The 27,924-nt window shown below is 41.7% G+C and overlaps 1 protein-coding gene across 1 annotated transcript; it reads left to right on the top strand.

The window, feature by feature from the left end:
• Positions 1-1,059: 1,059 nt before the first annotated feature.
• nampt1 (nicotinamide phosphoribosyltransferase 1) lies at positions 1,060-27,603 on the top strand. Its single transcript, XM_061085543.1, has 11 exons — positions 1,060-1,172; positions 6,545-6,701; positions 13,683-13,786; positions 15,125-15,253; positions 20,018-20,176; positions 20,647-20,783; positions 22,646-22,871; positions 22,988-23,107; positions 23,212-23,352; positions 23,674-23,808; positions 23,946-27,603. The coding sequence occupies exons 1-11, from the start codon at positions 1,119-1,121 to the stop codon at positions 24,054-24,056; spliced, it is 1,473 nt and encodes a 490-aa protein (XP_060941526.1). The 5' UTR covers positions 1,060-1,118; the 3' UTR covers positions 24,057-27,603.
• The last annotated feature ends 321 nt before the right edge of the window (positions 27,604-27,924 follow it).

A 27,924-nucleotide genomic window follows, 5' to 3' on the forward strand; every position in this document is an offset into this window, starting at 1 on the left:
GTCGCAGAAACCAAGGAGTTACTCTTTATACTTAGTATTAAGAAAGGAATGTGTAAAACAAAACCAAAAAAATAATATGAAATAAGAAAATATAATATAAAACTAAAATCCAAAAATATAAAAGTAACTTTTAAGTAAGGCTGTCAAATATATATGTAGTCAAGTAGAAAATACAATAGTTTTCTCTGAAATGTGTATCAAAAGCAGCATAAAATGACACAGACACACACACGCACAATAATTTGTCTATCTTCTTCCTGTTTTTAGTTTCTCATGGGACTGGTCAGGTGATCCAATCCTCAATGTTAATAAAGGATTTGCCTAGGCCCAAGGCCACTCTACTCCCTAGGCCCCAGGGAGTAGAGTGGGCATTCTTAGACAAGAAGGTTGGCGGTTCAACCACCTATCAATGCACAATATCGTACACTATGTAAATTTAAACACAAAAATAAATAAATCAATAAAAAATACAAAAAAAAAAAAAAAAATAAAATAAATTATCCTGCGCAGGAAGTGCGCAGTCCGCTTCTGCGCAGAAGGTAACTAAAGGTTAAAAAAATAAGAAATAATAATAATCCTTACAATTTCAATAGGGCTTCACTGTCTGTCAGTGCCTGTCTGTGCTCGGGCCCTAATGAAGTTATGACCTTAGATTTTTTGAAATAGTTGGATAGAAATGTGTAAAACAACTAAATGAAAATAAAATGAAATGATGGTATGACCTTAAATTTTGTTAAATAAGTTAATAGTTGAATACACTTCAAAGTTGATATAATATAACACATGTTTAAAGTAATACGTCTTATGAAGAATTCTTTATTTGAGATTCTTTATAATAAAAACCTAAAAATATGTTTTGCTATAGTGGTGTCTTCTCGCTCGTGTTGGGTGACTCATCTTCCTCATTGTACACGATCTCTGATCTAACCCGCTGCGCTGATTGGTCGACTGCACTTCTAAGCAGAGCCGAACGCAGTTTCTGTGACGGATGTTCTGTGTCGTCACCGCCCGGTTCCTCCCCTTGTCCTTCCCCCTGCCGAGCCACTCTTCTGGGGCTGGAGTCTCCGGCACACACCGCTTTCTGACAGCTGCCACTGACTCACCACCGCGGGGGAAAGATGGAGCACAGAGACAACGGCTTCAACATCCTGCTGGCCACCGACTCCTACAAGGTACCGTGCGCATGGCGGCTGCGGGCCGAGGTGGGGGGGAGAGGGGAGCGGGCAGGCGGATGAACAATCATGCCGAAGTCAAGGTGGTTTCATCGGCAGTCCCAAGGCCACCACACCGCTCGCTGCGGTCGGTCCCCGCAGGCCGAGTGGGCTGGAGGAGGAGAGGGGCTGGAGGGCGGGAGGCGGGGTACCACATCCAGGAAGCAAGCATCCCCTCCCCGGGGCCGGCTAACCGAGCCCTCGTTCTCCCGGAGCCAGTCTGTGCTTCACCGGTGGTGCTCGGCTAGCTGAAGTAGCTAGCCTGCTAGCTCCTCAGAGGGCGCTTTAAGCAGGCGGGGGGGGGATGATATAAATGCTAATATTAGCCACAGGTTAGCAAAGCGGTGTCGGTGGCCCGGTGAAATGCACATGGACTGAGGTGTCACTCCAGATCCCGGCCAAGCGTCATGTTAGCCCGGGTGGAGCTAGCTGCTTCTGGCGCTCATGCATCACTGAGGGGAAGAAAAACCCCGTCATTTAAAATGAGTCTCGGTCATTTTTATCTTCTATTTACACAATCAGGGCCTTTTTAGATGAACAGTTTCATTCCAAAGTACATATGGTAAATGGTATTCTGTAATGTACCACTAGTCCCGCTGCTAATTGACGATGCACGCAGGAGAAATACAGTTTCTTCCAGTTCCGGTGATGGAGGGAGACCCCAGCAGAGGGGAATTATGTAAGATTGAAAGTGAAAGTATAGGATCGAGAACGAAAGAATTGGACTTCGCACTTTGAAATGTAGCCTGGTGTCAGATAAGGACGGGGAATGTGTGTGCAAAGGTTCACAGGATAACATGTTAATATTTAATTGAAGAGCTGAATGGAAACATAACCGAAAGTGGTTTGGTCCCGGGAACCCCCGCCTTTAGGAGGAATGGACAAATACTTAACCGTGGAAAGAGATAACAAACACTCCTCAGAAGGGTGGAAGCAAAGGTGTGGAGTTCTGGTTTTATTTCTATGTTCTCTAGCTAGAAACATTTCCCTTATGAAACCACATTTAAAATCCCTACATCTGGGATTTTATGTGTGTGTATCATTATTGTGTTACGAATCAAGGAAACCAAGAAGTGATACTTTAATTTCTATATCATATCTCTCCAACTAGAATGACACTCGGAGATCCGATACCTCCACCAAGGCCCAGCAGTCCCCCCATGAAGCAATTTAAATTCACTAGTTCCAGATCTTTTATTTCCACATAATAATTAAAAACCACACCCTTCCACCAAGTTGCATGAAAATGTGTTGTTTTTGCATAACCCCGCTGACTAACATACACAAAGACATGTCCTTGGTGGTGGGAAATAGGCTCTTGCTCTCCACTAAAACCTCAATTCATGCATAAAATTGATTTTGCAAAAAATAATTTGGAGATTATTTTGTAAGGAGCACATGACAGTTTTTGCATTAGCATGAGAATTTAAGTAAACATTTGTTTCAGAGCCGAATTACACTTCTATGGTTCATGTTTTGTTCATTTTCAAATGTGCAAGTTTCCGTTTTTATTTCTTGGAAGAGATTAATTATGGTTTCACTATCATGTTGTGTCAGTCATATTTATACTTTCATTCCCATTGTAGTAAGAATTTGTGTTCTTTGTGTTCTTGTGAAGTCAGAGATAAACCCCTCTGGCACTGCACGCAGTGTTAATTGTGAGATGTCGGTTTGTATTGGGTAAAGAAATGGGCCTTAACTCCCTGTGGGTGTGTACTTGTCTTAAATATATGATATAAAAAGAACTGATAGTTTATGACTGAAGGGACATTGCTGGTGTTGTTTACCCATTAGTTGTAACCTTGGTTGCAATTTGGTGCTTTGATGCATTAGCTAATACCATCGTAAGTAAGCATATATGCAAATAAAATTAAATATCAAATGTCAACATTGAGTGGAACAAGAAATCTAGTCAAGGCTATTACGCACCAAAGATGATATGTTGTAACAATAATTAAATTTTTGCCTTTAGCTACAATTTATCATCAGATCTGTGTAGACCTGTCATGAATTGCTCAACCTCCTTTAAGTATTTTTGCACATGTGATTTAGATTTTTTAAAAGATTTAAATGGTTTAAAATGTTTGACCTTTTCTTGTTATTGCAATAGAAAACAATTGAATATCAAGCTTAATCATTTACTACAACAAATAGTGATATTCAAGTTATATCCATGTTTTGTTTTTGGTCCGCATGGCCAGAGTGTCTCAGGCTATTTTAAAGTCCATTAATCAAGAAGAAAAAATAGAATATCTGGTCATGATTTTTCCCATTATAGAAACATAGAATAAGGTTGTAAGGATATTTTCTTAATGTGCCATAAACTCTTCTCAGAAGGCTGCGTTAGTTCCTGCTGGGAATGTAAAAAGTAAAGCAGAACTTTCAGGTTAAGGGTTCTAAAGAAGTGACAACGCACAGTTAAATCAGTGTTAAAAACTATTTGAGGTGACTCGGATCAGGTTTCACGTCGTGCCTTTGCCCGGCGAAGTGCACCTGTGTTGCCATGCCGGGCTGGAGTTACTGTTATGGTCTCAATGCACGGCCACCTGAGTCACACAAAGACCAACTAAACAGTGAGACAACATCCCACGGTTTACTGTGTGTTTGCTGGCCAACTGTGTTTTTTCTGGCCAACTGTTTTCTTTGCTGAGAATGCCTGGGGTGTTTATCTCAACATGCGTTTGCGTGTGACAACCTTCTGTAAGGTGATGAGTAATGCCAGCAAAGCAACTGACGGACTCGCAGACCCACCAAATAAAAACAAGCTACACCTGAATGCCTTTGAGTTTCTTCTGTTTGGATAAAAAAAATCGACGCCTATTGTGTGGAAACACGCACACATTGTTAGATTTGAACATAATACCCTGTGTCATATGTCACTACAGTGAGTAAGCATGAAGGGGTCAAGGACTTTATGGGAAAGCCTTTCTCAATGAGCAGAATTGCAAAAGCGAAGGTTGATCCTGTGACATTTAGGATTTTGCCACACGAGCAGCTGCTGCATGCTTCATTGGGTGTCCTGCTTGGAAAGACAGTCAGCCCCTTGAAATGTCCTTTAGTGGCCACATTAGGTTTTATTCCTTGTTTCTTCCATGAAACAACCTCTTCTAGTGCCATCTCATGTTCGAGACACAGAAGGAAGTCTTTAAAGAAAGGGTGGAGGAATAAATGCTGACTCTTATTTCAACTTTCTGGACTTCTCTAAAGAGCTGCTGAGTGTTTTGTGTTTGTAATTTCCGTCATTGTATTACCCTCTGAATAAGGTCAGAATCGACATGGTTTTAAAGTGCAGCCTCCGGGAAGGAAGTTGGTTTAATATTTCATTGACTAAAAAAAGCTAAAATTTCACACATAACACTGCATCGGCTCAGATCAGATTTAACTGAATTTTAGACTTATTAATATGTTCAGCCTTCATGACTGGTCTTAATCTGCCAATAAAATTGTGTCCATGCTAGACAATGGATGGATTTCCAACTGAAATATGACTTAACTGCTGGAAGTGAAAGTATATAATCAAGACCACATACTGTATCATTTATAATCAGATATACGGTATGAGTAACATTCTATTGACTGGCAGTGTGGCCTGTCTGTATTCGATAATAGATGAATGATATCCTTATCCTTGAACGATTGCGATTAGATGATGGTGGGTTTGTGAATTTAATACAGTGTTTGTGTGTACACATAGGTATGCACACACACACACACACATGGTCCGGCCTAGTGTCATGTTGTGTGTCTCAACTCTATTTTGAGTTCTCAAACGCCCAAGATGAAAGGACAGAGACGGGTCAAAGAAACCGAGCAGTTCATTGACATTTATCCTCCTGCTTAGGCAAATTAAAATGTTCACCTTCTAGTCTTCAAAGGTTCTGGTCAAATGAAGGACGAGCCCATGACCTGTATTACACCTTGTGTTATCCTTTTCTCTGGAGGAAACTGTTAAATCACTTCATTCTTCTTCATATCCGATGGTTTGCTACTAAAACAGAAGCATGTATAAGACCCGGTGTAAGCAGTGCCTTTTATCAAGGCTAATGTTAGCTTATATAACTCAAATGACAGCTACCTGTGCTACTGTAACGCTGTGTTGAGTCACCAAACCTATCTACAGTCAAATGTTGCCTGCCCCTCATTTCTCCACTACACTAATGCCACGATAGATGAGTTCAGTGGATATAAGCGGTTCTGTGATGAGTGTTAAATCCTCAAATGCCCCAGTGTACTCCGTGAAAATCCCTGGATTCATTTGGGATTTAATTGACGGGTGGGTGGAGGCAGCTGATGTGCACCTTTTTCCTTTTTGTGAGTGTTGTATCTTTATAAGTACAGTCTCTCTTTTAAACAGTGTTAGCGTTGTTTGTGTGTAAAGCCTGTCTGGACGCGTCTCACACAATTAGCGTTTTATTTTAAATGTAAGTTTGTATCAGTCAGTTAGATGAGGAGATTACTACTGGCACACGCAAGCTGAAACCGGTATTTTCAGAATAATGACACTCCATCAGCACAATGGAGAACGTTTCTGTGGGCAAATTCAGACTCTCTGATGTGACATGTTAGCGTTCTTTGATTTGACACAATAGCTTTGAGTCATGTGTCCTTTGCTGAACTGTAATGTTTGCTGCAATCACAGATAAAATACCACAACAGCATTTCCCCTTAAACTTTGTGTTGTAGCTCTGAATAACTGCGTCCGTTCAGAGCAGTTACGTTTGATTCGCTCTTTTGAAATGTTTTATTATTTCCTATACATCCCCAGAACTGCTCCGACATCATACAAAACCATGTCCAAATTACCCTTCTATCAGGCATGGAGCAATCGGAAAAATGGGATGTGTGATGTAATCTTAAAAGCGTTTCACAATCAACAAGAGGTTTCATATGTAATGTTGAAAGGTTGACGCTGCATTGTGTTACTTATAAGACTACTAATCCTGTTTAGAGTGTTTGTACTGCTAAGATACCACAAGTATTAGTGAGGCATAGACTGAATTTTATGAAAGTTGTCATGAAGTCTCACCAAAAGTGAAGCAAAAGCATCTCAATCGCCCCCTGGTGGCTGACTCCAATGTAGGTCCTTAATTAGTTATTGGACGCTATAAAGGTGGCAGCCATGATTGACAGCTGGGACTGACTCGCGATTGGTCGAGCGTGTGTATTGACCAGACCTCGATGCCACTGGCTCGAGGCTCATCTGTTTAATAACAGACCCTGATTAATCTCTTGTGTACCTAGCGTCACCTGGTATGTGTGTATGGTAATTTTGTAACATTATCTTCATCAGGCTAACCTTTCCACCCTTGCCGTTTTGTTCTCCATCTCTCCAGGTAACGCATTACAAACAGTACCCTCCCAACACGAGTAAGGTGTACTCCTACTTCGAATGCCGTGAGACGAGGCCCGATCCCGCCAAGAACAGAAAAGTCAAATATGACAAAACGGTCTTCTACGGCCTGCAGTACATCCTCTTTAAATACCTGAAAGGTGAGTTCTTGGATTTAAATGTCCAGAAAAGTTTTAACATCCTGGAATGTGCTGTGTAAGCGATTGAATTAAAGCGTCCTTGAGGAGGACACTGACGCTTTGACCTCTAACCCAGCAGGAGCTCCACTGGCTGCCAGACTTAATGAGTGGGCAGCTTGTAGGGTTGACAATAAGGAGACACTCCCCTGCGCTGCCGACTGTTCAGGGTTTTTGTGTAAATAAAAATGTGTTTCCACTCAACTAAACACTCAATTTGACAAATTGAATTTGTTTTTATATTAGTTAGTCATTAGTGTTTTAGTTTTTTTAACTGTTTTCCAGTTAGTTTAAATTTTTTAATCCAGGCACAACCTACAACTTTTCACTAAATGTAGATAAAGAGTCGACACAACAAGCTTTATGGAGCCTTTTGTGATTCTTTGTTGCTCCCTGTGGTACAGATTTATCTCTTTGTCTCTCCCCGCACCAGAGCAAGGTCAGAGAACAGGGTCAGCATGCACGGAGCTCCTCGAGATTTAGTGCAGTGCTCAAGGACACCTCAGCAGGGAGGGTGTTTGGCATTGTGTCTGCTGCAAAAGTTATTTTTTACTCACTTACGGAAACATCAAGGTTAAAATGTGCTCTACACTGTTTGTTTGTTTGTTTGTTTATTTTGACAGGGACAGTGCATATTAATAGACATTTCTGTAAATATGCCAGATTTAGCCAGAAGGTTAGTTTCCATCTGCAGTCCTTGGCCAGATGTAACAATAGGCTCCCTAAAAAGCAAATAAGCAAATAACAGAAAGAGTTTAAAAAAGAACATAGAAAAGCAACAGATAAAACATTAATTATAACCACATACAAGTATTCAGTAGTTCAAGCATTAAAATACATGAAGCATGCAGGACAAACAAGAGTCAGCATCAAACAAACACAAATTGAAAAGGTAGACTAGGACTTATAGAGGACATCTATATGTGTTAGACATCGAGGCAGTAGCCCACCAAAGCAGACAGTACATGCACAACAAACTAACAAAAAGTCGACATGACAATAGTACATGAAGCAGCACAGGAGAGACATAGAACGAGCTACAAAAAGCATACAAAGTAAGTTGCAGGACAAATTCACAGACACGCTGACACAAGGAGGCAAGAGCAGGCGGGTCAAGTTTAGTGCTGGCAGATCATATTATCAAACAGCCACTGTTTCAGATTAGAACTAAATGACCGATATGTGTTTAGGTCTCTGATACATGTTGGGATGTTATTCCATTCACGTGAGGCTGCAACAGAGAAGGCTGACTGACTAAAGGTACTTTTCCTAAATGGAATAATGCAGTCCCCTTTCATGACTCCTCTTGTGATCCGATGTTGGTTTGTTCTAATAGTTACAAATTCTCTAAGTGGAGGAGGGGCCATGCCATGTATGATTTTGTAAAAGAGACATGCATTTTTGTGCTTAATCATGTTTTCCTCACTAGATTGTGTTTTCTTAAAATTGCACAGTGATGGAATTGCCTTGGTTTTTTGTCCAGAACTTTCAGTGTTTGTTTATACAAAGACTGTAGTGGTTTTAGTGTTGTGTGATTAGCCTGAGACCAGCTCGTCAGACAGTAGCTCATGTGAGAGAATATCATTGAATGCATGTACATCATGGCTGCCTCGGTGGACATAGAGTTTCGTATAAATTTGAAATTGGCAAGATTGAATTTGATCCTTTTGCAGACAGTTTTTACATGTGCCCTGAAATTAAAGTTGGAGTCCAGAATAATGCCAAGGTATTTAAATTCCTTAACAATTTCTAATTTTTCTCCTGACACAAGAACATCTGGGTTTTCACTACAGTCATTTGTTTTGGAGAAGAACATACCAACAGTCTTAGACACATTTAGTTGGAGACAGCACTGATTGAGCCATGCTGTAATTTTCAGCATGGCCTTTGTGAGTTTGGCAGCAACTTCGGTTTTTGTCAATCCATGCACATACAGCACAGTATCATCAGCATACATTTGAATGTGGGCCTCTGGACACACAGACGGCAAGTCGTTGATATACAAACAAAATAAAAGTGGACCCAGTATGGATCCCTGTGGTACACCAGTGGACAAGGAGAGGGTGTCAGATTGCTGGTTATTTATTCGAACAGTTTGAGTTCGGTTAAAAAGGTATGATTCAACCCATTGACGTGCCTCAACAGAAAAATTAAAATTGGATAACTTGGAGAATAGAACCTTGTGATTCACAGTGTCAAATGCTTTGCGGAGATCAAGAAAGACAGCACCGACAACGCCACGCTTATCCAACAGTGATTTAATTTTCTCAATGAAAAAACAATTAGCCGTCTCGGTTGAGTGGTTGGATCTGAAGCCAAATTGCATTGGATGAAGGGGGAATGAGCTGTTGTTCAGGTGGTGTATGATTTGCTCAGCTACACACTTTTCTGCTACTTTAGACATTATAGGGAGGATGCTGATCGGCCTATAGTTACAGGCGGAATGATGATCACCAGATTTGAAAATTGGCGTGACAATTGCAGATTTCCAAATACTTGGAAACTGCCCTTGGGATATTGAAAGATTAACAATTTTAGTGATGGGATTGGCTAATGATGAACCGATATCTTTAAGCATCGTTGAGTCCATACCAAATGAATCTTTAGCTTTTGAGGGTTTGAGAGATTTAATAATACCTGTGATTTTTATTTCTGAGACAGTGTTTATACTGAAGGCTGGCTCCATTGTGTTTACTGAAGACACATTAACATGATCAGTCGAGAAGCCCTTTGCAATAGTTGCTACAGAATCAACAAAGTATCGATTAAGAGCTACTGCTACTTCAGATGGGTCCTTGGTCAGCTTTCCATTCAAGTCAAGTTCAATTGACCTTCCTGCGCTATGATGTTGTCCCATGAGTTTTTTTAACTGAGTCCATATTACTTTCGGATTACCCCGTGCCTCACTAATTATAGCAATAAAGAAATCAGCCCTAGCTTTCCTCAGACCTGTTATCACTTTATTTCTTAACATGGCAAAGTGATATTTGTCATGATAAAATTTTGTTCTAATGGCCTTTTTTAATGCAAGATCACGTTCTTTCATTAGTTTCAAAATGTCTGCATTTATCCAGGGAAGACTGTTCTTTTTATTCCTACTCCTAATGCTATGGGAAAATTCTGCAATTATACTCTGAATTTTACTTGAGAATATTTGACTGCCCTCACTCAGGTTTTTTCCAAATAACAGATCATTCCAGTTAAAACTATGAATAGTGTTTTTAAAAGACTCTTGCATGTTCTTGGGGATTCTAATGCTTTCATGTTCCTTAGTAGAGGAGCTAAATCTCTTTTTTGTTAACTTTCTGACCACAAGAGTTAGATTGTGGTCAGATAGCCCAGTTATCATGTTGTACGTTTTTGAGGTTCTCTCCGGTCTGTTACTGAACACTAAATCAATCTGAGTTCTGGTGGATTGGGTTATTCTTGTTGGACCTTTAATCAGCTGTGAGAGATCTAGCCCATCGGTTATTTGTTTGAGGTTCTTTCTAATTGATCTATCTTCCCAATTTACATTAAAATCTCCCATTATTATCACCTCTTTCTTAAAATGACATTCCTTGAGCATGTTTTGGAATTTTTCATAAAAATCATTATTTGAGGAGGGTGGGCGATACATTACAATCAGAATAAAAGACATTTGTGGTGATAGAGTGATATTCAAGCAAATACATTCCAAATCACAGTTTGACAGCAGTAATTCATTACATTGGATACAATCCTTCAGATAGACCATAACCCCGCCTCCCTTTGATTTCACCCTATCTCGTCTATACATTTGATAGCCTGGTATGTTTAGTGCTGCAGTTGGTGAGTTTTCATGTAGCCAGGTTTCAGATAGACAGAGGAAATCTAAATTTGATTCCATTAGTAGATGCTGGATTTGGTCACTTTTCGATACAATACTTCTTATGTTAAGATGACCACCAAATAAACCCTTAGGTTTAACTTTGGGATCCCATATTATTCTGGAGTGGTTGACAGTTTGAAAGACTTTCCACTTCCTGTGTTTTGTGATTGCCTGATTAATGATTTGTTTCCCATTTACATCCCTTAGCCCTCTGGCCACACGTAGCTTTTTATTTGAGTTAATGTTACACTTTGCTATTGGATTGTTACCTTCGATACCAGGAAGCTGTCGGTCAACATGCGTATCAGACTGCACGGCAGACTGAGTCACCACTGTGTAGACCTTTTGCTGTGGTTGTTGCCCGGCTGGCCGTGGTTGTAGCCCGGCTGGCTGTGGTTGAAGTCCGGTTGGCCGTGATTGAAGCCCGGCTGGCCGTGGTTGAAGCCCGGCTGGCCGTGGTTAAAGCCCGGCTGGCTGTGGTTGAAGCCTGGCCGGCCGTGGTTGAAGCCCGGTTGGCTGTGGTTGAAGCCCGGCTGGCTTTTGATGTAGCCCAGTTAGGTGAGGATGTAGCCTGGTTAGCTGTGATTGTAGCCTGGCTGGCAGTGGATGTAGCCCAGCTAGCTGAGGTTGTAGCCCGGCTGGCTGTGGTTGTAGCCTGGCTGGCTGTGGTTGAAGCCCGGTTTGCCGGGGTTGTAGCCCGGTTGGCTGTGGTTGTAGCCCGGCTGGCTGTGGTTGAAGCCCGGCTGGCTGTGGTTGAAGCCCGGCTGGCTGTGGTTGTAGCCCGGCTGGCTGTGGTTGAAGCCCGGTTTGCCGGGGTTGTAGCCCGGCTGGCTGTGGTTGTAGCCCGGCTGGCTGTGGTTGAAGCCCGGCTGGCTGTGGTTGAAGCCCGGCTGGCTGTGGTTGAAGCCCGGCTGGCTGTGGGTCTCCACTGCAAGATGTTTCTGAAACTGTTTTATATAAACTTGCAGATACAAATATATGTATGTTTCAAGTATATACTGTAAGTAAATGAATGTTAATAACATAACGTGTGTGTTCAGGTGTGTGTTCAGGTGTGCGTTAATGGCCCTCTCTCTCTCTCTCTCTCTTCGGGGTGCACAGCGTTTTCGAAAGGTGACATTTCGAGCCCCAGGCCACTGATGGGACTTTACAGAGCGTAGCACAAAGCCAAAGGTTACCAAGAAAAAAAGAGTAATTGGGAAGAGGCCAAAATGAGGCAAAATACTAATAAACTCTGCGCTCTAATTAACTCAAGTTAGTAAAGGTGGATCTTGACATTTGTTAGTGTGATTCTAAGGGGCATGAGAGAGAGTGGGAGCAATGGAGAATGAAGCATTTGAAAGAAAGAAAGAATGCCTCTCCCTCACGTCCCCTAAGAGGATTTCATGGTGCTGTGGCAGAGGTGCGGGGGAGATGTGAAGAGGCAGGGTAACAGAGGGAGAGGAGACAAAAGCACAGCTGCTCTTTAACCGTTTGAGGGAGAAACGCAAGCTGTCTGCGCAGAGCGTCCCTCTGAGCTCACTGATGAGGACAACTATTAAAGATGTGTCCTTGATCCTCACACTTGCGGAAAGCAAAAGTTTGCAGCAGAATTCTTTTAGGGTTTCGTCAGAGGGTGAACTTTAATCCTCTCCAACTGACCTCTTCTTGCACAAAGAAAGCACCATAGTGAAAGTAGGACGTCTGGTAACAACAACCGTATTATAAGAAGCTTCTGAAGAGTTTACGGAAAGTCTCACATTCAATAGTTTCACATTCTTTCGCTGGCCGAGAGTGGGCAGGTGGTCAAAACCAAACCAGGTTAATGAATGTAAAAAAAAGTTCTTGAAGAAAGAGAATAATTCAACAAATTTGGTATTTTATATTCTTTTGAGTTTTGTAAGAAGACCTCTCATGTTGGGACTCTAAATATGAAGCTAAAGCCAGCTGCTGCTTCTCTTTGTTTGGGAATAACAGGTTTTTCCTTAAGGGCTCAAGTTGAAGTTGCATGTTGCAGCTGAATACTCTCGTCTCACCCTCCCCTTCCAAACATGAAAGAACCTGTGGCAGCCTTCAATTGTCAAAAAAATTCAAAAGGTGTTTGTCTGTCTGGGCTACTGTAAAGAAAAACATTGCTGCCTCCGTAGGGAGGACCTGCTCCCAATGTTAATATTAAGAATTAGTGTCTGGAGGGCTTCCGCTTAACGTCCGGAGTTAATTTCATGGGATAATTAAACCTGTTTTTGTGAATGATCGCATTGTTGAGACAAGACTTGCCGCCAATGTGTGTGAACTATAATTTTCTCATCTTCCCGTCTGACACTGTAACGGCGTTTGACTGCTCATGATAACGTTTATTTAGTCTGTAGATTACAAGTCAGCTGATTGAGTTACTGGAGCAACTTTATTCACATCTCGCTCTCTCATTCGTCTCGCAGCTATTTCCTGTGATAGGCTGGTGTTTGATAGAGTTGCTACCTGATTTATTTCTGCAGGAAAGCTGTTTTCATTTGCCATGAATGTATTTCCTCTGTGGGAGCAGACCATGTTATCACTTCAGAAATTGCTGCTGGTTAAACCTTGTCAGTTTGAACAAACTCGAGACACAGATGGACACAAACACTCACAAGCAGTATAGTGAAGTTACAAAAAATGGTTCTGTAGAAAGAAAAATACCATAGATACCCATGTTATTTTTAGTCCTGAAAAAAAGATGGCCTGAACTTTTTAAGCCTATTTAAAACTTCTGTATCATTGTTTTAAGTTTTATCATGTGTAATGTATAATGAAAACCCTGAAGAAGATTGGAGACAACATTTACCTCCATTTCTACATATTTCTACCTCTGGCAGTTTGTTGTGTGTAATAGTCTAGAAACTGGGCAAATTGGAAATGGCGTGTGTGTCTTTATTAAAAAAAAAACATTGCCGGCATGGACAGGATGATTCCAATATAATTACAGGACAGTAGAGACACACTCCAGTTCCTTCTCTCTCACTCTGTGTTTGAGTGTTTCTCCAACATCTCTCTTCATACCTTCATATATATCAGTTTTCTTCTTCCTTCCCCTTCCTCTCTTGTTCACCATCTCCTCCTTCCTCCTTTCTCAAATGTAGGAAAGGTTGTGACTCCAGAGAAGATCCAGGAGGCGAAGGAGGTTTACAGAGAACACTTTCAGGATGATGTTTTCAACGAGAAAGGCTGGACTTACATTTTGGAGGTAATAGACTGTTAAAAGTGTCTAGAAAAATTGTACTTCTAGATGACGCTCTGCCTTGCCACAAAACACTTTTCATGCATACCGAAGTCGAGTCTTGGTTAGAGAGACTTGTTTTAAAGGAGTGTGTTTATTGAGGATAAAGGAGTTAGTAGCTATGGTAATGCTAACACATGAAACATCCTGAAAGTGACATATAGTTCCTGATAAACACAAAATGTACATAGAGCAAGCATGCAGTGTGATTACTGGCTCATTGAATTTGCTTTCAGATTAGTTTTTAAGGTTATTTGTTCGTAACATGTCCTGAGGATCACATTCAGGAGTGGTTAAGTTTAGCCAAAGTTAAACAAAAGTGTATATTGTATATTGTTCGAGTCTTGTTTGGCTGTGAAAACCAGTTTGTGAAAGAAAATCTTACGGTGTACTGAAAGCAAGCATACTAAAATAAGTCACACTCTGACCATATCTTGTACTGTACAGGGTTGCCATGGCAGTCTTGTCAGGCACATACGGATTACATAACTCTGGCCCACAGGCCTCACCGTCTGTTTCATTGATTATAGACATAAAGCCTATTTGTGTATCCCTGGTAGCGCCCACGTTTAATATAATCAGGATGTTGGAACTTTGTCGGTAAGGGACTGTAATAACGTTTTCAGATGTTTTAATGGTCCACTGGGTCAAAGAGAGAGCGAGTGAGTGAGCATAAGACCCTTGATGCAGATCGATGTGCACTCTACAATGAAGCAACAGTAATTTGATAATGAGAAGTGGACTGTCACACTCTGGGTTATTTATAGCTTAAAATGCATCTGAAAACTGAAGCTGCCCTCAGCGAAATCTTACTGGACTTTACTTTTCTTGTCAAATGTCTGGCGTAATCTGTAACACCAGGGTTGTCATGAATTTATTATCCAGTGGGAAAGTTTCCCCACAGTAGCATCCCTGTTGCTGTTGACGTCCATTAGAAGATATAACTCCCTAAACATTCAGTAAAATAAAGGTCAGATTAATCAGTGAGAAATGGGATAATTGAGACGTTCTGTTTCAGCACCATGGAGAGAGCACAGCGCTCTGTTATGCCAAAGTATTTTCTCAAGTGAGGAAAAGTGTAAATATTGCTTTTTTTGGTACTGTGTCCATTGTTAGCATTGTTGTCAATATCATCTGTCAAAAGTCTTTATGTACAAATCACTCTCTATCACATGTTGAACGATCATAAACGATCACACTAATGTTCCTCAGTTTTGAAGGTGTTATGTATTGTAATATGAACTATGTCTTGCGTCGGTCTGACTGTATGGGATAGTTGTGAATTTCCTGTCTCTGTGTTTACAGAAATATAATGGACACCTGCCCATCGAAATCAAGGCGGTGCCAGAGGGCAGTGTCATTCCCCGAGGCAACGTCTTGTTCACCGTGGAGAGCACAGATCCTGAGTGCTACTGGCTCACTAACTGGGTGGAGGTGAGTTTTGTTTTGTTTATCCTTTAGGCCCAGAGTGACACAACATACATGTGTATTGTTCTGTCAAGGTCCCTCTGCATTTTAGGCCCATTATTTTAGGGGAGACCTTTTTTGTGTTGTACTTAATCACTCAATTTTATAATGTTTTTGTCATGTTATTGCTGAACGGTTCCTTTTAATGATATCTGTCTCCAGTGGATTAGCTTTGTCAGATTAAAAGCAGTTGTAAATTTCCCACCCCTATACCCTTTTATAACAGTTAAAATTTTAATGTGCTCCTCGTATTTCTACTAAAGCAAAATCGCTAAGCTTATTAGTAGGATTTAATGTTTCATTTTATTTGATTATTGATTAAAGACCAAAGATATCAGCCCCTTTTATTACATCAGACACTTAACAGTTTTTTAAAAGCCATAAACTATTTAGGTTGGCAGTAGGCCCGATGACACTGCGTAATTATCATCTTGCTGAATTACTGTCCTGTCATGGTTACCGCTTAATCAGCGCTCTGGCGACGCAGCAGCAAAGAAATGCATACAGTACATTACAAGATCGTAGTCTGATCAAGAACAATCCTTGTGTGCTTATTGAAGTGAACAAGAATAATTTAGGTCCTAAATCATCGCCTCCCAGGTGATAATTCTGTGCCCCAAGGTGTCACATCTCTGAAATGATGCCAGGCGCATTAAACAGTTTGTCGTGGCATTAAACCTGTATCCAAGTGTAAAATTCAATAGGGTTTTCCTTTCAATTTTTTTCTATTGGCCTTTCTCTTTCATGGCAGACATTTTGACATGCAACAGTCACAGAGGCACAGTTTTAAATAACGACATAAATCAACACAGCCATCTTTAATGTTGTCTGTGACAAGTCAAAATGTCCGCTGTGAAGAGGCCTTGAACGACATGCTTGCGCAGCAGCTTTGAGATAATTTGTTCCTCGTTTGGTGGGTGCGTCAGAAGCATTGCCCAATCAGTAGTGACTTATACAAACTTTGCCCTATCGAGAAACAAGTGCACTCAATGGATTCCAGATTCTCTACAAAGGGGCAGCTGCTGCTTGTTGTTCACAACCATTTTAGATGTTGGAGACATAAACCCACGTCATCTACCACCAAGATTTCTTCCACATGATCACCAAGACTGGCCTTCACATCTGCCATGGTTGCAGTCCTTATCACAACAGAGTGTTCCAAACACCTCACTTTGTGTTTAAATAAACGTTTTGCTTGTTTTCTCCAGGCTGAGAGCAGCTCTGGTGTTGTTAGGGAGCGCTCAAGACTATCTGCAAAGTGTGCATCATGCTAATGTGGGTTATCGTGATGCCACATGATGTTCGGGAGCAGTGTTTTCTGTGGGGGGAAGGGAGCTCCCTTTAATGTGGACTCTGAGCTTATTAAACTTTTACGAAAACATAAGCCTATACAACACACTAGATGACAGAAACTGAACATGTACCCTTTGGACAGAGTCGGGCAAACTGATTTCTCCTAACCTTCTGTTATTTTCTGCTTTGTATCGACTGTGCAAACATGAGTGTATTGTGTCATTCACCAGTGGCCAAGAAAGCAAATAAGCTTACCTCAAACAAAGCCGAACTATGTCTGTAATCATCATATTCATCCGTGAAGACAAACATTTAAAACACACAAACACTGCAGTTAAGTAGACTGTGATAATTTTAAGCAAGCACTGTGCAGTTTTCACTCCATGTTCCTCAGGACAAACATTACACTGATCTAATGCACAGCACGAGTCCTCACTGGGATCATAAACTTAACGCTGCATGAACAGACTGTCGACAGTGACTACGCAGAACTAAATCCATTTACCATGTGCAGTAACCGCTCTCTTTGACTCAGGCTCTCTTTGTCTCTCATTCCCCAGCTCTGTTCATAGATATCCTGTTTGACTTCTCCCACAGAGGAAGTGTTTCTTAGAATACAATTATCATAATGGCTGTGGGGTCCTTTTCAAAAACTCTTAAATTCTATCTTACAATTAAAAGACCTTAAGAGTTTGAAATGCACTTAGATTCAGATTGGATGGGTCTTAATTTTTTAAGGTATGTCACTGCAAAAGTTAAAAAACAAAAACGTGTTTACTCTGCCAGACTTAAAGGGATAGTTCACCCAAAAATGCAAAGTCACTCATTATCTACTCACCACTAAGCCGATTGTGAAGCTAGTAAACAAACTTGCGTCTATGACGCAAACTGAGCTGCGTCGAAAGTATTTCAAACTTGGGACAGTGACGATCGATGAGTTGGAGTGTAACGAACATCAGTGAGTTTACTTTGAACGAGTATCTTGTCATATTTGGAGTGTATCATATGTTTAGTCTTTAATTTCACTTCCAATGGTTTTATTAAAGGTCTAAAAAAAAAAGTCCATGCTGCATCTACAGTGGAACAGATGTAAAAGTCTTGCAGAAAGATTTTGTAAGCAATTACAAATAGGCCTAGTGTTTACTGACTCTCAATACATATGGATGCTCAATGTGAACCACATACTCTCAACTATGATGCTTAATACACCACTAAGATGGAGGACTGCCCGGACACGGGTCACCCACAGCCAAGAGCTCCGTAACAGCACACACACACACACACACACACACTCTAATGCCCTGATAAATTTGGACACACACACACACACACACACTTATTCAGTCTCTACGGCTGATATAAATACATCCATGAACTCGCACACATACACACAGTCATCCTTCCCGGCTGATGTAAAATTAGCCGTAGCATTCAGCCTGCTGTCCTTGGGCTGTGTCATTAGGTCAGTTTCTCTTTCTTTTTCTCCCTCTCCCTCTTTGCTTTTATTTATTTTTGTCATTTTTTTCTCCATAATACGTTCTCCCATTTTCTGCATCTCTTGCATTTTAATGCTTTTCCTCTGTCGTCCCTCATCTACCTCCATTTTATTCTGGGACGATGACCGGTGAGCTATGCTGGCACGCAAGTGTGCCCTTAAGTGTGTGTCTTTGTGTGTGCGCAAACACACATTCCTCTCTAGTGTTGTTTTTACAGTCCTGTCCAATTTTACCATATCTTCGAAACTGTCATATGATGATCACATATTGTATTTTAAACTACATACATCCCTTTATCATTTTCAGTTATTAAGATGATTATTTTGGTGGAAATTGAACTTCAGGACCACATAGTGTTATATTACATGTTAAATGTAATGACATATACTCATGAAAAGGTCAACATGCAGATGAAGCCACATGACCGTGTGTGGGTGAGGGACTGTAGTGTGTGGACACTGGCCTTGCTCTGGCAGTCACATGAGTCCATATTATGGTTTAGATTATGATTAGTCAAAGGGGGCATGTGACCTGCTCAAGGTTACAGGGTGAAAACACACACTGCATAGTATTAGTCGTCGAGTCAAAGCCAATTTGTTTTAATTCACAATTTGTTAAAGCCCTCGGGGAGGGAGAAGACATGGCTGGTCATCTTGGTGTCATGCTTGACTTTATGATAACGAGACTCGATACACATGGTTTTGACTGAGAGACCTTTTGTTCACACACTGCTTCATATGAGAAATTAAATGTTTCAAACACAGTAAACTATGGCGTTCACGACGACTGGATTTTAGTAGCTGTCAACTATTCCCAAGAAGGAGTCGATTAATCGCGGGACAAATCCTTTTCCCAACCATTAATGTCTTTGAGAGAGAGTAGTATTCAGTGGTAGTAAACATTATTCCCTATGTGTGCGTACTGCATCTCGTAGATGGGTTAAGTTGATTTCTCAGAAGTGCACAACTGACGCACCAAACTGACGCAGTTTATTCGAGGCAGCCATGATGGGTACGCGTAGGTGAAAGCAAATCTATCTCCGGCTTTAAGGTCAGGCATGACAACTCTATGAATTTTCATTGCTTTTCAACACCAGCACCCTCTGCTGTAGATCCACTGTCGCCATTGTCTTACTGCACCGTGTAAATATCACATTTGAACGACTAGTTTGCAACGATGCACAGTGTTGACAAGTGGTTTTGATTGTCAACTAGTTGAGTTGTCTGCTAAACCCCTTTAACTACATAGTGTCTCTTTTTTTCAAATTGGTGAAACTGTTTAATGGTCAGACATTATTATCTTATGCTTGAGATGAATTTTCAAAATGTCGTGTCTGAGTTTAGAAAGTGGTACGGACAAAAACATAGCCAGACTATCACAGACACGTTTTGTATGCTCTGCTTTGTGTATTTGTCAAATTTCCCAGGTGATGGTGGCGAGCACAGATAAGCCGCTTGTTTTCATATTGAAATGTATTACTCTGGTCCAGAGTTGACATGCGGCACAGAGGAATGTTGTTTTCCCCGATTTTGTCTTGTGTGAAAGCTCAGACGCCTTTTGATCCCACTGAGCCTGTTAGTTTTGGGCTTTAGGACCAGTTGAACACTGAGAAAGCAGGACAGTGGGACCAGACATTCACTTGTTCATTCATCACTGAAAAGAAGACTTTGACGCCAAGTTTTGCTCATTCAGAAATTAAGCTTAAAGCAACACTATGCAACTTTGTTTACCATAAAATAGCAGCTTCAAAATGACTTATGATACTACACTGACTTGGAATATGGAGAATGGTGTGTCTCTCATTCCAACGTTGATTCTTGCTCGATGTAACTTATGTACAATCTTTTTAAAAGCAGGTGAAGCCTCGCACTGAAACAATCCATCACTCTAAATATTCAGTGAACTGGATGAGACTTAATTTATTCTTTTTTCTTTCCATCAGACAATCCTGGTTCAGATCTGGTATCCCATCACTGTGGCAACCAACTCCAGAGAGCAGAAAAAGATCCTGGCCAAGTACCTCTTAGAGACTTCTGGGAACTTGGAGAAACTCGAGTATAAACTTCATGACTTTGGTTACAGGGGCGTCTCATCCCAAGAGGTAACATTTTATACTAAACACAGTATAATCAATATTGTGGGGGTATTTGATTTCTTACCTTAACTAAGTTTTTTTTAAGCAGACCAACCACCACTGAAAACAGAATAAATGTAGAGCGTGAAATGTCTTTCTTGATTTGAGAAATCCAAAATCAAGGTTCACTTATTCCCTTTCCTGAGAACAGTATCATACTCTCTTACACAGTTTATTGGAGTCATGCAGATGTTTTTGTTGACAAAAGAGCTTCAAGATTTCACCTTTTATCACATTTAAGACCTTGAAAAAAGTGGTTTGGCATTTACTAGCTTTCCCCGGAGCTTTTAACCAAATCACTCAGAAAAGGAGCAATTGTTTCTGTGAAAATACTGAATATTCTAGCAATAAATCACTGCCAGTTTTATATATAATACCCAAAATAAAAAAATGCTCTTAATCTTTGCTATAACCCCCTCCCCCTCTCCTGCTTGCAGACTGCAGGCATAGGTGCCTCCGCCCATCTGGTCAACTTCAAGGGCACAGACACGGTCGCGGGCATCGGAGTCATTAAGAAGTTCTACGGCACCAAGGACCCCGTGCCAGGCTTCTCAGTGCCTGCTGCAGAACACAGGTACACACACACACAAACATACATACACACACACACACACACACACACACACGTCACAGTTTTATAAATTTATTGAGGCTTCGTCCTTGCCAGGAGACAGAACCTCTCCCTGCGTCGCCTACTTTCCTCAGCTGTGATGTATTTCCTGGCTTCCACAGAAGTTGTAGTGGCACCGTTCTCAGTGTGATGTAGGGCAGTAGTACGCCACCCACTAAAATTATTACACCAGTTGTGTGGGACCTCCGAGTAAAGATGGGCGTCTGCCAGAGGGCTCATCTCGCTTAAACGGGATAATCAAAGTTTGCAGAGACTTCGAAAATGAACTGAGTCTGCTGAATTCCTGTGCGCAATGTTAATTACCAGCTTAGGCTCTGTATTCACAAATTCCCAGGAAGTACCAGGGGTTGCAGTCGCCGGGTTTAGGCTCGACTCATCTCGCAGCCTTGCCCCCGGCGAGATGGGCCACATTCTGGCCTCGAGCCAGCTGTAGAAGCGGACTCCTTCATCCTCAAGCCAAACTGTTTCAAAATAGAAAGCTCGCTGCGAACAATTACCAAGCGGAGCGATGATGTGCCCGGCTCTCGGCTGAAGTTGGTGTTAATTTGCTCCTCTGATTAGAGCTCGGTCACCCTCCCTCATCATCTGCTTCGTCTAACTCAGTTTGTGAATGGGGGCTGTGATTGGCCAGACAAGAGAGGGGGGGGGGGGGGGGGGTTCATTGGCTGCAGCCTTGACGTGCTCATCCCTCACATGTCTGTGGTGTTTTATGGCACTGATCCATTTATCCTGCACACACGCACACTTTCATCTTTTCGCTTCTCCCTCACAACCGGGGCAGTTACTGCTGCTCCAGCGCGCCCTTCTCTCCCGCACCAGTGCATTATGGGATGGTAGCAGCGGTCGTCACAGTAACCCGTTATGTAATGGCCCCCTCAGTTTCCTCCTCAGAGGGAGGAGCCACGGTGAAATTCCACTGTGATGTCGATGAGAAAGGGAGGGAGGATTCCGCTGTAGAGGTGTGTCGCCTTCAAAGCTCTTGTGTGGAAAATGCAAAATTTTTCATTGTAATACAGTCTAATGAAGAAAAAGCTAAACTTGTACAAATAGAGGAACAGAAATGTGTATTTTTTTAATGTCTAATTTTACTGACAGGTAAATCGTCAAACCTTTCCTTTTAAAGGCAGAAGCACAATTCCAGCTGCTGTCATTGTAGTTTGGGATGATGTCTCATGAACTCAGCACATTAAACTGAAACTATCATCAGGACCAGATTTATCAACTTATCTTTTCAGTCCTTTCTTTCTTCATGGTGTTAATGTGATTCCTCTTAACTCTGTTCCTCTTGCTCTGATGCTTTACAGTCTGTTACTGCTGTTGAAGTCATTGCAAAAAGAAAATACAATGTGGTCGTGTCTGGTTTCACACAAGACTAAAACCTGGAGTGCATCGCCCTCTTCTGGACAATCTGTGGCATTATCATTTCATGGAGATGATATCTTTAACTGACCTCTTCTGTCACTCACTTTCTCTTTTGCTTCCATCGTCTTCCTTCCAAAGAGATCACTTATCTATCGTTTCTGTTACTTACAGTGTTTAATCTTTTCTTTATCTCTGTCCCTCTCACTTGGTTTTACTTTTTCCACTTCGGTTTCTTCTCTACTTATCCACTTGCTGTTTAAATTCGCACTATTTTCCTTCTCTATACTTTGAATAAATATTTCTATCCTATAGCCTATTAATTGATTAACCAATCAATCAACACCTAAGACCACCTAACATAAAAATTGATTCTAAGATGGATTCTGAAAACAATGTGATGTTAAACCGAAAAGCAAACGGTCTCTCTGTCATTCTCTCCGCAGCACCATCACAGCGTGGGGAAAGGACCATGAGAAAGATGCCTTTGAGCACATCATCACGCAGTTTCCCAACGTGCCCGTGTCCATAGTCAGCGACAGCTACGACATCTACAATGCCTGCGAGAAGATCTGGGGAGAAGACCTGCGGAGTCTGATAGTGAAGCGCAGCGCCGATGCTCCTTTGGTCGTTCGACCCGACTCAGGAAACCCACTGGATACAGTTCTGAAGGTTAGCTCGTGTGACCTTCTTGTCTTTTAACTAGCATCTTAACATGAGTCAGGAAACTGATCCCCCCCCCCCCCCCTCTTTACCAACGTCCTCTTCCTCTCTTCTGCTTGTGTCAGGTTTTGGAGATCCTGGGTAAAAAGTTCCCCCCGACGGAGAACTCCAAAGGTTTTAAGGTTCTCCCTCCTTACATCAGAGTCATCCAAGGAGACGGAGTTGACATCAACACACTGCAAGAGGTAGAGACACGTGCACGTTTCCACCTGACACCAGATGGTAAAAAGGTTTAAAGTGAGACGTCAACACACGTCAGCCAGGTTTGAATGTGCATATTCTTTCACAGATCGTTGAGGGTATGAAGCAGCACAGGTGGTCCATCGAGAACATTTCCTTCGGCTCCGGAGGGGCTCTGCTGCAGAAACTGACCAGAGATCTGCTCAACTGCTCCTTCAAATGCAGCTACGTGGTCACCAATGGACTCGGGGTGAGGACATGCACACACTGGAATTATAAGCTGTAAAAATGCAGCGTTTATGTTTTAGTGCCATTTTGTAATCGTTAGGTGTTTTACAGGGTCTGTAAAAAGCAGAAAAAAACCTAGATATAGGATACGAGGTCTTAAATACCTTTTTAGGTAGCTCTTAATCATGTTGAAGTTCATTAAACACTATGTAACATGTTCTTACAAAGTCTTGAATTGAACTTATTGAAACTAGCAGACAAAATGGCTTTAAGAAGACAGTTAACCATGATTTGAAATCCCTTCTCCTTCAATGATGATTTGTTTGATGTCTTGTGCCAAAAGGTGAACGTGTTCAAGGATCCAGTGGCAGACCCCAACAAGAGGTCAAAGAAAGGTCGTCTGTCTCTGCACCGGACGCAGAGCGGAGACTTTGTCACCCTGGAGGAGGGCAAGGGCGACCTGGAGGAGTTTGGCGTGGTAAGTTCGATACCCCAGTGGATACATGGAAGTAAAGGCGAATTCATTTGCACCAGCACTGACTTTCCCTTTCACTCACGTTTTGTCTTTTCTTCTTTTCACTTCCTGTTTTTCCCCCTCCTCCCCTCCAACCTCAGGACCTGCTGCACACAGTCTTCCAGAACGGGAAAATTGTGAAGACGTACACATTCGATGACGTCAGAGACAATGCTAAGCTCAAGGAGAAGGAGCTTGAAGAGCTGCTGTAATGAACAGCACCTCTAAGCCCCCCCCCAAAGCCTCAACACCAACCCCACCCTAAACCCAATACAACCCCCGCTCCATCCAACCCTTTCACCTTTTGGCCTCCATCGTCCCCCACGATAAATGGAGGTAGTGTGCACTGCAATTAGCCCCCCCCCCCACTCCCAAAGCCCCGAGAACCCCCTGAAAAGATCCTAATAACTCCCTGAAAAATTCGAGGAACTTATCCCCTTTGTTCTGAATATGCTGTTGATTGGTTCCCCGGTGTAGGGGGAGGGGTTTGTCAAATTCTTGATTAGCGGCGAACCACCGTATATGTGTGAGATGGTAAAACCGGGAAAGAGGAAATGTGTGTGAGGCACAGTAAGCGATCTGATTTCGATGACAAGCCGCGAGTTCACGTCTCCATGCGGCTGCTGCCGTACAGATCGTGAGGAGGCCGCTGATAACGTGTCGGCAGACTTTTCCCTGTGTCGACACGAAAGCCAATAAAATAAGATTGTAGTTTTTCTTTGTGGAATGAGCAGCTGCATGAGCAGTGAACACACGGCGAGCCAAGTTTTTGAATGTTCGTGACTGAGAAATAAATCCACACCCACATCAATGACCTCGTCCCGTGTATAGAATTATTTAGAAAATAAATCCATGTCTGATTCTACTTAGCTTTGTCTTTAATGTGAAGGATGCAGAGGATGATCATGAAATATAACGGTGCACCTTTAACACCAACCGACAACATCTCACCGAACACCTAAGCCTGGGCCACACTGAGTGCGTGTGTGGCGCTGATCTGCTGCGCCCCGCGCACGTCTGCTGAGAATCTCTGATGTGACTACTTTATTTCCTCGAATAAAAGTTCCCTATATATACTCAACTAAATGCCAGGACTCTAGTGTACGGAGCCTTGAATCCTCCTGGTCCTGCAACAATACCAATAAAAACCTTAAAACAAATGAATAGCTTCAAACAACAGAAAAGTCTTTGAAATGGGCACAGGAAGTGCTACAGATATTTAAGTTTGTGACGTATTCAACGAAAGATCATTTTTATTGTCTATTTAGCTATGGACCATCTTGGACACCGAGATGGAGAGCGAGACATTCTGTGTCCCCCCCCCAGACATCCAGTGTGGCCCGCATGTTAGACTGTACGGATGATGAAGGAATCCACCTTCCCGCTTTTTGATCAACAGTTACAGCCAAATTTCCACAAGGCCAAGATGATATATAACATATTTTTTTCCCTGTAGTTTGCCTCCTAAAATGTTCCTGGTGCATGTCCACAGTTATATTAATGATCATCTGCTGCCCCTCAGTTCATTCACATCACGAAGGCTCAAATCCAGTCCTTAGTAAAGCAACCTCGAAGTGAAGCTCTTAAATTTAAGATGCAAATGTGTAACCAATGGATAAAATGGCTCCAAAATTATAAGAGACAAATTCTAAAAAAGTCTGGCCGACGCCCCAAATCTCTACAAATACAAAGATTGAATTTTCAATAACTAAGAAGAGTGGAACCTTAGGATTGGGGGTCTTCATGATGCTGAATGCTTTTGAAGTCTTTACTGTATAAGACTTAAGAGCCGATGTGTGAGGAAAAAGAAACTTGCATAGCAGAAATCGTCTTCAATGCAATGAAGAGGATTTATCTATGTCTATTGAAGATTACATATGTGGCGCCTCCTGGGGTGAAATGTGTGTTAAATGTTGGCTCTGATATGTGTGTGTGATTGGATCTGTTTGCGTGTGTGTGTACTTTCTTCCTTTAAAGGATAGTGTCGTATTCCTTTATGCAAATGTACTCATCGAACAGGCGAGCAGAGGACACTCTTCCTTTCACTTTGCCCGTCTTTTATTTTGAAAGGAAGCACAGCGTTGTGACAAAGGAGTACTGGGTGTGTGTGTTTGTTTTTTCTTCGGGTTTATATAAACCAAACCAGAGGCAGAAAAGTGAGACTCACAACGACATGAACCAGCAGTGCGTTAGCAGTGCTGAGAGCAGAGTTGCTGATAATCACAATTAACTTTAGAGAAACTAACACAGATTAGAGGGGACACGTGGATGTGCACAGCGTTTTAACTCCTGTTTGTTCACGAAGGCCTTTATTTTGGAGTTTATCTCGGAGCATTTCATCTTCCTGTTCAGTCCACCTCCGTGGAGCGTCACTCCGGTTTGCAGGTGTGTTCAGTCACGTCGCTGAGTCATGAGTGAGGAGCTGGTGACATCACAAGAAACTTATGTTTTTGTTTTAAGGCAAATCTCGAGCCGTGGTTTGAGGAAATAAAAAGGCGGCAAATAACGCATCACTTGTGGTTTGAGGGACGTCAGGGTCGACTTGGGTCCCGGCTGAAATATCTCACCAACTACTGGAAGAAGTGGCAAGAAGGTTTATTCCTTCATGTTACCCAGAGGATGAATCCTGTCGACACTTATCATCCTCAGGTTTTGAGCAAAACATTGCCACTGGAGTTTGGTGAATTGTTTTGAAATTTGGCCCTGGCGTTCATTTAAGATTTAATTTAGCGCCAACGAAAGTTTATTACCATTACCTGCAAAACAGAACAACATTCCCATTTGCCCCACTACGCTTTTATTTAGTGTTAACCATAGTCTGTATATAAAGATGGACGACGCGTCCCCACTTCTTCCCACTATCCAGAAATTTAGCCCAAATATTAGACTACTCTTACCGTCGATAATGATGTTTCTCCCTAACGTAGCACACGCGAGTTTCCTAGATTCTTTTTCCCTACTGGACACTGACACTGTTCGGGCTCTATAATCTTTAGCTCGGACCCGGAAGAGACCTGTGATGTCACCGACTCCCACCTCTCGCTGCCGCCTCAGACCAACATGCTCAAATTCAGACAAGCTGGTAAACGCCACCGTTCCAGTTATTTTATTTGTTTTATATTTTAACTTTCCACAGCTGTTATCTGTCGAACCCTTTTGTTATCCAGTTGTCCATTTCTTTTTCCAACAACGGGTTGCGTTTCGGTAAAACCTAGGTTTTACTATTTTGATACTGTCTCGGTTCTTACCTCAAGAAAATTTTTATTTTGTACGACAAAGGGAGAAAAACACATGCTCGACCAATGGCAGACAACATCCTACTTAACAAACAATGTGGCCATACTGCCCTCTCGCGTGTACATACAACAACTAGATGGACAGAAAGCAGAGAGGAGAGGTTAGCGAGACGACCAGATAATATTATTATTGTTATTATATTATTTTTGTCTGAATGGTCATTTTTGTACCAACGGAAAATGTTCAAAACTGCTCGACTGAACTGGCAGTGTGACTGTTGATTTTGTCACTGTAAAGCTAATGGCTTCTGCGAGTGTGTGTGTGTCGTCCTGTGTGAATGCCTCATGTGTAACAGATGAAAAAGTGTTTGTGAAAACTTTTCTTTAAGTTGTTGTTGTTTCACTCGTATGTATATGTTGGTTGTCCCAAATTCTCTCCCAACACAACTGATATTTTAACTAACATAAGTTGCTTTATTGTCAACGAAACACTGATTAAAGACGCCACTCTCTCAGTTTGAAACTGTTGTTTTGTCTAATTTTATACAGGACTCATTTAATTATTATATCTCTTCTTCAGTTTTGCTATTTTCAGTTCATAAACCAGATGTGTTATATTGTTTATTTTTTTGTCTGTAGAACTTGTGCAAAGTTAAAATCATTACTTCCCATTACGTCCAACTCATGTTTCTACATCTCAGTGCTAAACAGTTTTTGAAACGTGAACTCTTTTTAAAACTACACATTTAAAGATCTGTGCTTTTCCAAATATTTCGTAGAAAGTTCCTCGAAAGAACCAAGTAAGTTGGTACTAGGGTCAATGGGAATTATCCATGAATATCTG

The sequence above is a fragment of the Limanda limanda genome, chromosome 1, assembly GCF_963576545.1.
Source record: "Limanda limanda chromosome 1, fLimLim1.1, whole genome shotgun sequence".
NCBI lineage: Eukaryota > Metazoa > Chordata > Actinopteri > Pleuronectiformes > Pleuronectidae > Limanda > Limanda limanda.